This window comes from Serinus canaria, chromosome 14, assembly GCF_022539315.1.
Source record: "Serinus canaria isolate serCan28SL12 chromosome 14, serCan2020, whole genome shotgun sequence".
Taxonomy (NCBI): domain Eukaryota; kingdom Metazoa; phylum Chordata; class Aves; order Passeriformes; family Fringillidae; genus Serinus; species Serinus canaria.
Window position 1 is genome coordinate 1,214,436 of NC_066328.1, and position 11,772 is coordinate 1,226,207.

Below are 11,772 nucleotides of genomic sequence, written 5' to 3' on the forward strand. Positions count from 1 at the left end.
CAAGGGTGGTGGGGACAGGGACGTGTGACTGCCCTGCAGTGGTTCCCAGTCTACCAAACAGAGTCAGGAGCCCCCAGGGAACACAGGGAGAATGTTTTGGGAAGGCCAGTACTGATCCCACAAGCAGCAGGCACCTGCCTGGATGGTTTGATCTCCAGTGCTCTGGCTCAGGGGTGGTTGCTCAGCATTGTTCCAGCTTGGAACAGGCCAAGTTTGTCCCTTCACAGTTGTTTTGGGGGTTTGTGTCCCTTGAGCTCTGTGGCTCACAGCAGCATCCCTCTCACCCATTTCGCTGTCCCACATGCCAGTGTTTGAGGGATTAGGACTAGTGGGCAGGAGCTCCTGGGAGCTGAACTCTGCAGGATTGGGGCCTTGGGGAAGAACATGCATCACATTTGCATGGGGAGAGAGGGAGGGAAGGTCCTTTCTGTGTGAAGGCAAAAGGAGGACCAGGACACTGGATGGTCAGTGGACAGGAACAAGTCCCCACAGCCCAGCACTGGGCAAATGACCTGGGTAAGAGAGCTGAGGAGCCAGTGTGGAGCTGGTGGCTCCTGTGTCGCACTTGTCCTTGTGACTGGCAGGATGTTCTTGTCTCCACAGTGCAGAAAACTTTTGGCCTCTGGGGCAATCCAGCTGGCCATCTGGTTCCTGGCTGTGATCCTCCAGCCTCTGTGAGACAAAGCCACTGTGTCTTTGCTCTGTACAAGGTGACAGCCATGGTCTGTTTGAGCACAACCTGGACCAAGGCTTGGCCCTCTGTAGTCCCTCCCCTGTCTACAGATTGTGGGAACTGGATTGCAAATGTCCCTGAGTGTCCCTGATGAGAGGGCTAGGTGAGCCTTTTGATGAAAGCTTGGTGCTTTTGACAGTTTTCTCTTGTTGTTTTTAGCAGTTTTCTCTTGGTGCCTGCCCCTTTCTAGGGGAGTTCCAGGTCTGGGGTGCTGAGGCTGGGAGCATGCAGAGCCCAGCAGCACTGTCTGTGACACATTGGGGAGCACAGGGACTGGATTTTTACACCTGGTGGATTCAGCTGGGGGAGCTGCTGGAGCCCCAACGTGGTCCCAGCCAGGCAATGGTGGAGTTTTCATCCATGGTGAAGAGGAGGAGTGGAGAGGTGGTACACTGGGAAGGTGAAGCATGAGGTGGTCAATGAGATCCAGGAGCTTTTGAGCAAGGTGAACTTAGGGGTCAGCATGCAGAGGGCTGTGGACACACAGGGTGTCGGTGTCGCCTGGGAGGCCGCAGGACAGGGAGCGCTGCATGGCCCGGCAGCCCAGGGGCCCGTCCTCGGCGCCGGCCAGGAGCTGCGGGCCCTGCGTGCTGCCAGACCTGCCATCGGAGCAGAGCAGGACGCTGGAGTCTGCCTCGCACTTGGTGGGCCGGCTGTAGTAGGGCTCCATGACGTGGCGCAGCTCCAGGGGCACGGTGAGGGGCAGCACCTCAGCCTTGATCATGGCACCCAGGGGCGCCTCGGAGGAGGCCGCCTGCAGGCTCTCGGAGCGGCTCATCTTGATCAGCAGGTCAATGGTTTTGTTCTCGGCCTCGAGGAGGCAGTTGGGCAGCCCCTCCCCATCTCCAGCCTCCCTGGGGACCGGACATTCACTGAGGGGCCCTTGGTCTTTGCCATGCAGCTTCTCGCTTCCCAGGCTCACGTTGCAGGGCTCCTTCTTGGCCTGCTGGACCTTCTCCAGCCCTTCAGAGGATCTCTTCACCGACAGGTCCAGCGGTCCCTCGTGCGGTTTAGTGGCTTTCTCCAGTGCCTGGTGGATGTGGTAGAGCTCTCTTCGGATTTTGACCAGCTGGTCCCTCAGCTCTTTTTGCCCGGGGGTGTCCTCCTTTGCCAGATCAGACAGTTTCTTCTCCACCTCTTGGTACTCCTCCAAGGTTTTAGACAGGTCCCCAATAAGCACAGTTGTGGCCTCAGGGCCTGTCATGGCAGAAGTCTCTTGAGGTTGGCTCTGCTTGCAGAGGCCGTGGTCCAGGGCAGCACCCACAGAGGGAAGGACTTCAGTGTCATTGCCCCTCTCTGGTTCCTCAGGCTGGCCTGTGAGGACATCCAAGTGCCAGTGGTCCAGGGCCTTGGGGATGTGGCCAGGGTTGGCCCTTGGACCGCTGCAGAGAAGAAGTGGTTACAATCAGTAGGGGAAAAGACAGGAAAATCCTTGCGCTTATATCCAGGGCCAGCATTACCAGATTATCCAGGTTTCATCCACTGGCTGCTGCCAGCGTGAGACCCTTCCAGGAAGGGCTTTGGTCAGAGCAGGCAGAGCTCTGGCTGGACCTGCTCCTGGTGCTGGTCTCCCAGAAGGAAGGTGGATCCTGACACACACTATTTCATGGCACCAACAAAGGGAGAGGCCAGCCTGGGGAGATGGTGCTGATCCCACCACAGTTAGCCCAGCCTGGATTCCCCTCTTTTTGGAGCACTGGAGAATGTTGATGGAAATGACTGTCCCACAGTCCTGAAGGCCCAACTGCAGGGAATCTCTCCAGCCAGCCTGAGGGCATGGAAAGGGCTTGTGGAGATAGAAAACCACAGAGATCTTCTCCACAGAAAGCTCCTCTGGGTGTCAAAGCTGTGGGTTTACTGTGACATTTTTCTTGAAGCCACAGCTGGACTTGCACAACCAGGGGAGGAACTGAAATTCTATTTAAAGGAGCTGTGCGCATTTCTAGCCCCAGGTAAAAGGAAATGTTTGGAAATGTGACCCTCATTCTGGGCTTTGAAACCAGGAGGTGAATCAAAGGAATGCAAATGTGTATGTTTAAAAATAGACAACGATTGCTCTAGCGAACCTGGGATATCTGGGGACACAAGAGGTGCTTTCCTGGTGCCTGGGGAGCACAGGTCCACCCCACACAGACACCATATCACCTCTGGCTCCATATAGATCAGGGGAAGGCAAGGGATCGCAAGTGTGACATAGCTCGGGTGCTTGGCTGTACTTGGGGGCTTTTGAGGCCCTGGAGGGCAGGGAGCTCTGCTTGGGTGGGCACTGGTGTGGACCACCAGCCTGAAGAGTGCTCAGCTCCCTGGGACTAATCCCATGGGTTAGTGGGGGGAACGGAGAAACAATGGGATATGGAGATAAGCAATAACAACCTGAGGTGAGAAGTAGGCAGAGAGATCTCAGGCACCTTACCTCTGGTAGCTGAGCTTCCCAGGCATCATCCTTTCGGGTCCTATCAAATCCAGCCCATTGGCAGGGAACTTCCTCTTCAGCGGGTTTCTTGGAGGGCTGCTGGTCTCCAGACAGGTCACGACGGGCAACTCTGTCTTCCTGACACTGCTGGGAGTGAAAGTGCCACCCTTCATCCCCACCATAGTTTGGTAGATGTCAGTGGCTGACTTCTTGCGTAGGTTGCTGAGGCCCAAAGCTGGGTTGCTCTCCTTCTCCTGGGACAGCCATTTCTCTTCTTCTTCCTGCCCCACCATGGCAGAGTGGCTGAGTTCAGAGCCTGGCTCCTCCCGGACACCTTTGGCCCAAGGAAAACTTGTCTTCATCACGGGAACTTTCAGCAGCCCGGGTTTGTTTGGCTCACTGGAAGGTTTGTTTTGGGGTGGTGTGGGCATGACTGAGCCCACCAGCTGCTGGGAATCTGGCTTGCTGGAGGACATCTTGCTGTCCGTGGAGCCGAAGGTGTGCTCGAAGAGCAGAGGGTAGTAGAAGCGGGGGAGGAAGGCTGAGCGCTCGGGGCTCTGCAGAGGCTGGAAGTGAGAGGCATGGGGGTGCATCAGCTGGGCTGTGGAGGCCAGGAAGGGCAGGTGAGCCAAGTGAGGGTGTGTTGTTGTGCTGTTGGCCATGGTGGGGCTCAGGTAGGAGAAGAGACTGGGGTTCAATGGGTAGTTAATACCCAGCAGTGAGAGGTTCAGGCCCTGAGGTTCGTGGTATTCACTGTAGGCTGGAGGGGGGTAGCATGGGATAATGTTGCTGTCAGTACAAGGTGGGGAGACCTCAGGTGTGTTCCTCCTTTGCCCATTTGCCACCAGTTTCCACTGCTCCATCAAGATCCCACCACTTGCCAGGCATTTCTTTGGCACTTTGCAATGCTTTGGCTTTGCATCTAGGTCAGGGGAGGCCATTTCCCTGCTCTTCATGACATGGTTCTTGAGGGAGAAGACATCTGTGATGATGAAGTCAGGCTCCACCTCCTTGCAAGGCTTGTTGTCCCTCTTGTTCTTGAAGCCAAAGACCAAAGTGTTCACTTCTGGTTCAGCTGGGTCACCTTGGCAACCTGGCTCTTCGTTTCTCTCTTTCTTCTCCCCCGCATCCATCTCCCTCAGCAAGCCAGCAACATCCTCCTCCTCTTCCTGGAACTGGCCGCCTTCCTCACCACCCCCTTCAGCAGGCAGGATCTCCACCCCTGCCATCGGCTTCTCCTCATGGCCATCCCTGCTGGGGACCTGCTTGGCCTGGGCAGAGGCTCCTGGGGTGGCCGCGGGGTCACAGGTGTCCTGCTCGTCCCGCCGCCCGCGCAGGCGGGAGCTCTCCGTGTGCAGCAGCCGCAGCTCTGGGTGGAGCAGGTTGCCCTTTTTGTAGGGCCAGTCAGACTCGATGAGGAGGGACAGGGAGTTCTTGCACAGGCTGTACTTCATGTGATTGTAGAGGTGGGACTTCTCCATGCAGGTGAAGGGACACTGGAAGCATTTGTAATTGTAGGGTTTGCCCCATGGCCTCGGGATGTAGTGTGGCTTCTTTGGCTTCCTCTCCTTGTGCTTGTAGACCGAGGTCAGCTTGCAGCCCCCGTCGTCCTTGGACATGGTGGAGGCTGCCTGGAGATGGCTCCTGGTGGGAATGGAGGGGCACGGCAGGTGAATCTTCCCACGCCTCTCTGGGAAGCACAATGTGTCCTGGAAGAGGGACAGCATGGAGGTGGTGAGCTGTGCCTGCAGCTCCCAGGGAGATGGCTCTGCTCTGTGGGCACCTCCTGGCCCCAGACAGGGGAGCCCCAGATAGTGGAACTTCTGGGAGCTCAGTATGGAGCTCCCGGGTTTGAGATTTAAACCCAGGCTGGATGGAATTTTTGATGGAATTTTTGCCCAAACCCTGCAGGTATGCCTGTATACACTGATCCCATTATCAACCCTCTTCTCTGAAACCAGCCCATAGGAAAAGGAAAACAAACACTATTAAAGGCGTTGGAGCTCAACCACCTCAAACTGACATTGAGGTGCCCAGGTGACCTGCCTGGGCAGCCAGAGCCTCTCTGGGGCAGCCCCAGCCCAGCTCAGGGACCATTTCCCTGCTGAGGGCAGGGGATAAAAGAGAAAAGTCAGCAGCCCCAACACCGTGCTGGTCATGGATTCATTTGGTTTAGCCATATTCTGGGGTGTGGCAGTGCAAGAGCCTCCAAAGCTCTGGCACCAAAACTGCTGCAGAGCTGGGCTAAATTTGATACCTACAACCCTGCATGGGAATGTGTGATCCAGGAGCAAAGAAGGCAGTGGGATTGATGGACTGGATGGGAGAGGCTGCAGACTGACTGCCTGAAACCTGGTGTTACTGCTGGAAAAGCAGTACAGCCTCCCTGGCCCCATGGGACTGACACTGTCCAGTGACAGAACAGGGATAACATGGCCTGGAAAACCAATCCAGGCTAAACTACACCTCCCCCACTTCCAGGTGGTGCCAAGATCATTCTGTTCAGCCAGTATCCCCAACAGGACACTGACACTGTGCTGCCCCCTCTGTGCTTCCCACCACAACCTCCCTGGGGACAGCAGTGTCATGCCTGTGCCACAGCCTGGCCCCCACCAGCTCTGAGATGGGCAGGAGGCACAGCTCCCCCACTCCTCATCTCACAGAGGAATCAGACTGCAGAGGCACCAGTCATGAAATTGGGCTCCTTCACAGATGGCCAAGCAGTCACGGGGCACCCAACACTGATGCAAATGCCTCTGTCACCCCTGCAGGCACTGCTTTGCTCTGGACGGACTTGCCAGCTTCTCCTGGGGAGAGCAGAGAATTTGAGGGTTCATTCTGTGTGTCTGGGGCTCATTTCTCAGGGACCACACCCTTCCCCCATGTCCCAGGTCCCAGGGCAGAGCTCTGCCCCAGAGACCCTGTAGCCAGACTGGTGTGGGAATGCAGCACCCAGAAAGGAAAAGGCCAGAAGCAGCTCCAGATTGGCACCAATGTGGCAGCTGGAGCCATTTGGGGAAAAAATCTGCTCCCTGGCTTCTAGGAAGAAGGAGACAAGATTTGGAGGATGGGAAGGGAAACAGCGTGTGTCTCTATAACTTTGGGCAGCTGGGACAGGGAGTTGCCTGGGGCCAGGCCCAGGCAGTGGCTCAAGAACCTGACAGCCCCTGCAATAGACCCTGCTCCCCAGCAGCCTGGAGTGTGCCTAGCCATAGCCCACGTCCTTCTGCACATGGTCTGGGGCTTCCCTGGAGGGCTGGGGGGCCGTTGCAGCTCCCAGGGCAGGGGGATCAGAACAGCAGTGCCAAGGGGCTGGGATCAGAGTGGGATGTGCAGGGAAGGAGTCCTGCAGCAGCACCACACCAGAGGATGGATTGGCCCCATCATAGTGCCCACCTCCCATGGCTGGACGGTGTTCCTGGTGCTCCCCTTGGTGAGCCCACACCTTGGGGCTGGCCCTGCAGCCCCACAACCCTATGCTTTTTTCTCTAATCATCTTGTTCCAGGTACACAGGGATGCTCTGGCTGCAGCAATACCAGTGGCCCTGGAGGGGGACAGTCCTGTAGGGACAGTCCCACCAGCCCCATGCCCGAGCAGTGGCTGTGCTGGGCTGAAGGATGCTCCCATGCTCTGGTACCCACTCTCCTCACCAGGGGCACCAAGGGGCCTCCCCTTCCCCTGGGAGCATGTTTGTGTGATAGAATTACCTCCACAGAACCCTTTGCAATTTCTTTCTGAGGTTTGACATCCAACAGTGGACTACCTCCCACCTGCCATGGAATGAGCCACACTGTGACTTTCCCTGGGGCAGGCTGAGCTGCAGGCAGGGCTGGGGGACAACCCCTGCATGCCCACATTGTGGGCTGAGCTGGTACTCCACCCTGCCACTAAGATCTGCTCATGAAGAAAATAAGCAAAAATGTCCCCTTGTAACAAACCCACATCCCTTGGGATGCGGGTGGGGGGGGAGCCCCGGGGGTGCAGCCCTGACCTGCAGCAGCCCAGGCTGGTTTCTCCCACCACAGGGCAGAGTTTGGGGCCTCCTGCCTGCAGGTTCACCTCAGCACTCCCCACTGCCTGTGGGGACACGCGTGTCCTTCAGCCCTCAGCCACGATGTGTGTGCGTCACCCTGTGAGCTGTGAGAGCTGCACACACACTGCGCTGCCTGGGGGAGCAGAAGGGATGCAGCAGCAGCTGGGCAAGATGGGGCCCCTCTGAGCATCACTCCCTGGATCCAGCCACTGAGCCTGGGGTGCCCTGAGCATGCTGGACCTGCTTGTCCCTGGTCCCCTGCCCCTTATCACCCTGCTAGAGGGTGAGAAACCAAGAGTGGCGGAGCGGAGAGCCGGGCACCTCGGCCCCGGTGCAATGCACGTCACCTGTTTGCAGGTCAGTTGAACAAACATTTGCTGTTTATATGCCAGAGGCAGATTAAATCTTTGCTGGAAGACTGGAACTGGTTGTTCCATTCCTGCACACCTGATCCTCCTCCTCCAAGGCTGCTGCGAGAGCCATTTGCTCCCCTCCTGTGCCCAGTGGTGCAAAGGATGGCAGAGAGATGTCCCGTGTAGGGACAGGCAGCTTGGCTGCTTCTGCATCCTTAACGCTGCGGAGAGGAGCAGCGAGGGAGGAAAAGGAGAAAGAGCAAAAAGGAAGAATGGGAGAGAGTGGGGAAATGCCCTGCGTGTGAGGCAGGCAGGCTCCGGCAGAGCGGAGGCATCCCCAGAGCCAGCTCAGGCCCGGCGGAGCCGGGAGACGGGCGTTGAGGCTCCTGGTTGCTGAGCAGTTCCCGCACCAGCAGATCTTCGTGGTCTGCTGAGTCTCTCTCTGCCACAACACATTATTTCCAGTGGGCTGTCAGCTGCGGCGGCGGGGGCCGTGCCCGGGGGCAGTGCGCGGCAGGCACCATGCACCTGTGCCTGGGAATTGCAGCATCCCCGCTCTCCTCCCCGGGACTGCCGAGGGGAGAGGGGCACGCTCCGATGGAGGGAGCCGAGCGGCAAGGGGAAAAGAAAGAGAAGGGGAGACAAAGGGAAGGAAGAAGAGAGAGATGCCCACGAAAGAGATCTGCAGTCCCTGGTGCTCCAGTACTTAAAAAATGCCAGCCTGGTCTCCAGGGACAGCGACGCAGGAAAGGGCACACAGCCACTGGGGCAGCTGAGTCACAGCACCTCAGTTGTCCACCCAGTTCACATCTCAAATAACAGCCAAAACTCAATTTCCAGGATGTAGGACAAGCATCTCTGGTACTGTTCCAATTTTCCTGACCCATCAGCCATCCCAGCAGACCTGGTGCCACTGGATGAAGCCCAGAGAATGCACATCTCTGTTCTGAACCTGTGGGAGCTTCTCTGGAAGCTGTGGAAATGTTTAGCCCCTGAAGCATACATAGCCCCATCCCCATGCCGCAGCAGGGATTTCTTGGCACACCACCAAGAGCTTCATCCTCCAGCTTGTCCCCACAAGTCTTATTTGATGCCCCCCCAATTCTTTCACTGGTAGAAGCAGCAACCATGGTCCCTGTCTACCCTCCAGACACACGGTTCACCGCCACACCCCTGCTTCACCATCCCTTTCCAGGCTGAAGCTGGACACAGGGCCAAACCCTTCCAGATCCTATCCCCTTCCCTGAGCAGGCTTCTGGTGTGTGGCAGCCACTTGCAGGAAGGGGCTCAGTTTAGTGGCCTTCCTGCACCAATACAAACCCTCTCCACCCGTAGGAGGGCATGGGAACTTGCCCTGATCTGCTTTTGCAGACTCCCAAGAGCTTTTCTGACTGGAACAAAGACCCCATCTCTCAAACTGATGTCCTTTCTTTGCTGCTGACCTCCAAGTGCTCCAGTGCTGACTGGGAGGCTGCCAGGGAGCTGCAACGCTCCCGTGGAAATTGGCTACCCTCAACATTTCCCAGATGGCTGTAGGACATGGCATGGAGGAATGGGCTCAGGAAAAGAACTGAAGTTCTTCTCCAGTCAGTCTTGTTGTGATGAACCTCCTGCCTTGCACCTCGTCCTACAGCTGAGAATTCCTGTGGTCTCCTACAAGCTAGTCCTACCCTCCATAGGTGGGATTTCACTGGTGGTGCCCTGCACACCCAGCACCAACAACAGGACAGCTCTTCCCTGCTCCTACATCCACCAGGTGCTTCCTTCCAGGCTGTCCAGGCCACTCATTTCCCAGGGCTCAGCATCGCTCCAGTCTGTGTGGCCCTGGCATTGCTGTTTGTCATCCAGGCATGCACTGCCCTGGTGACTGTGCCAGGACAGGACAGTGTGGATGGCCCTTTGGTGGGATCTCACACCAACACCATCCTGCTCCTGCCGTTACCTGGACTCTGCCTTTCTGGAAATTCCTGTGGGGTTTTATCCCGTTTTCCCCAGCGCCGGGGCTGGAGAAGCCGGGCAGCGCCGCGGGACGGGAGCGGCTGGGGCGGGAACCGCTGATCGATGCAAACCACTTTCCCTACACTACACGCTTTTGCCGCAGGGGCTGCTCGGCTGTTAGCGGCTATCGGGTCCCTTTTCGTTTTCATAGCCTGGAGTGGTGTGATTTGAGCTTTTAAGCATTTATCGGAGCTGGGATGAAGGCAATTTGCCATGGCAAAGCAGCACTCGGCAAGAGGAGGGAAGCGTGGCTGGTGGGGCTGCGAGCTCTGCCCCGCCCCAGCCTCACCCGGTACAGCCGCTGTGTGAGTGACTGAGGCCATCCCACCACCTCTGCCTCTGGCTCCCTACATCAGCAGCTTTGAAACTATTCCCACCTCGAACTGTGCCTTCCTCCAGCTTGATCTCGATTATTGCACCAAAACCTCTCCTCTTCCCAAAACCACATCTTCTGAAGATCTGGGGTTTCCTGTCTCCTCCAAACAGTCAATCTTTCCATGTCTGCCCACCCATCACATCTTTGTGTCCAAGGCCAGAGGCTGTGCCCCACAGCTCAGTATGGCTCTGCTGCTTGGACGGTTCTTCATCACCACTGCTGTATCTGCATATGTGGGCTCACCAAACCATGTGCTTCACACCCCAGGGGCAAGACAAAGTCACAGTCATGGTCTACAAATCTGACAGCATTTGTATTCCCAGCCCTTGGGTTTCTAGCATTTGGAGGGATCTGGAGTTTCTGGTTGGGGAAGCTTAGCTCTCTTCACAGGTGGATTTTGGTGAGACCCAAACCCCAGCCCAGACATGGGGTGGGTCCATCTTTGTGAGCATTGTTGCCTTTGGATGTGCAGGTTGTCTGGCGTCTCCTGCCTGGCCTTGGGGTGTCCTTCAGCCAGATGATGAACATGCTCCCCATAGTCACAGCACCTCCACATGAGAAGGTTTCCCTCATTTTGTGTCAAATCTTCTCCCATTTGTGCACTTCCTCAAGAAGTGTTGCTATGTCTCTGACCTCTCCTCCAGCCTCCACCCACAAAAAGCTGACCTGAAGGCTCCCTGTGACAACACCAACACCCCGTGAAAAGCATTCAACCAAGTGACAATGGGCTGGAGTCATCATCGTCTGCCTGTGACACTCACAGCACAATTCACAGGCTCCCTGAGAGATGAGATCAGGCCGTCACAGCCTCCAGGCTACTCTCTAGAGACCTGAGGGTCCTCCACCACAAAGGGCTTTCCTCCCACAGCCTTTCCTGCTGCGAGCCCTTCGGGGGAAGAGGCAGGTCCTGGTGAGGAGATATCGGACTGTCTCTCCACATTATATCAACCACCTGCAAATATCAGCCCCACTCTGGGAGCTTCCTACATCTTCTTCCATCTCCACTCTACCTGCTAATGGAGCCTCAGGAGACCACAGGCTCCCGGCCATGGAGTCAGCAGCTCATTGGCAAAATGATCTCCAAACTTGCGAAGGCATCATCAGTGTCCGAATGAAAACGTGCAGCTGGATAGAGGGGGAGGTATCTGTGCAGCTCAGGAGGATCAGCAGTGGGGTTGGCATGCAGGAATGTGCAGAGGAGGTGGTATCCAGGCTGGCATGGTGAGCATGGGAAGATGATGGACAGCTGGAGAGAACTTGGGGGGCTTAAGAAGTGTTTGCAGCTGGAAGGGGAATGTAGGTCCAGCCATCCTTTGTGCTAAAGTCTGTGTCATGCCTGTAATGTACAGGCTTTCCTGTTTCCAGAAAAAAAATTCCATAGCTTTTTCCAGTTTCTATGACCTCTGAAATTCCTTTCCCCACTTACAAGTTTCTCCTTCTCCTGCTGGAGAAGGAGATGGAGCCCAGAATGGATCCCACTGCCTGTGACCACCTGCACGGGGAGGTTCCCTTTCAGCCTTCCATCTGGAGGACCTCTGGGGACCTGGTCACTGGCACCTGTCCCCTCTGTAAGCTGTGGCACACCAGCAGCAGTCCAAGATGGGCAGTGTGGGGCTCAACTCTGCCCTGCATATCAAAATTCACTTCTCCTGCCCACCACAGAACAAACTCCATGAGTGTCCTCAGTGTGGACACAGAGGTTAGATCAGCTCTCTGCCCACATGAGCACAGATCCCCAGTCTGGGTGTAGGAAAGATTCCACCTCCTCTGCCACCTCCCCTGCAAAGCAATGAGCTCTGTCATACACTGAGGTGCATTTAGTCACCCCTTGACCAAACTGAAGGCTCCCTGAGGCTCCCCAAACT

The 11,772-nt window shown here is 56.6% G+C and overlaps 1 protein-coding gene across 1 annotated transcript; it reads right to left on the reverse strand.

Annotated features, from left to right (window-relative positions):
- Window positions 1–1,184: 1,184 nt before the first annotated feature.
- PRR35 (proline rich 35) lies at window positions 1,185–4,765 on the reverse strand. Its single transcript, XM_009092187.2, has 2 exons — window positions 3,147–4,765; window positions 1,185–2,115 (listed from the first exon to the last, which is right to left on the reverse strand). The coding sequence occupies exons 1-2, from the start codon at window positions 4,763–4,765 to the stop codon at window positions 1,185–1,187; spliced, it is 2,550 nt and encodes an 849-aa protein (XP_009090435.2).
- Window positions 4,766–11,772: the final 7,007 nt, after the last annotated feature.

Bases quoted from the DNA above. Each gene is read 5' to 3' on its own strand.
- PRR35 (XM_009092187.2), bottom strand. From the start codon at position 4,765: ATGTCCAAGGACGACGGGGGCTGCAAGCTGACCTCGGTCTACAAGCAC. The intron at 2,116-3,146 runs GTAAGGTGCCTG...TCTTCTCTGCAG, and splicing joins GGGAAGCTCAGCTACCAGAG to CGGTCCAAGGGCCAACCCTG.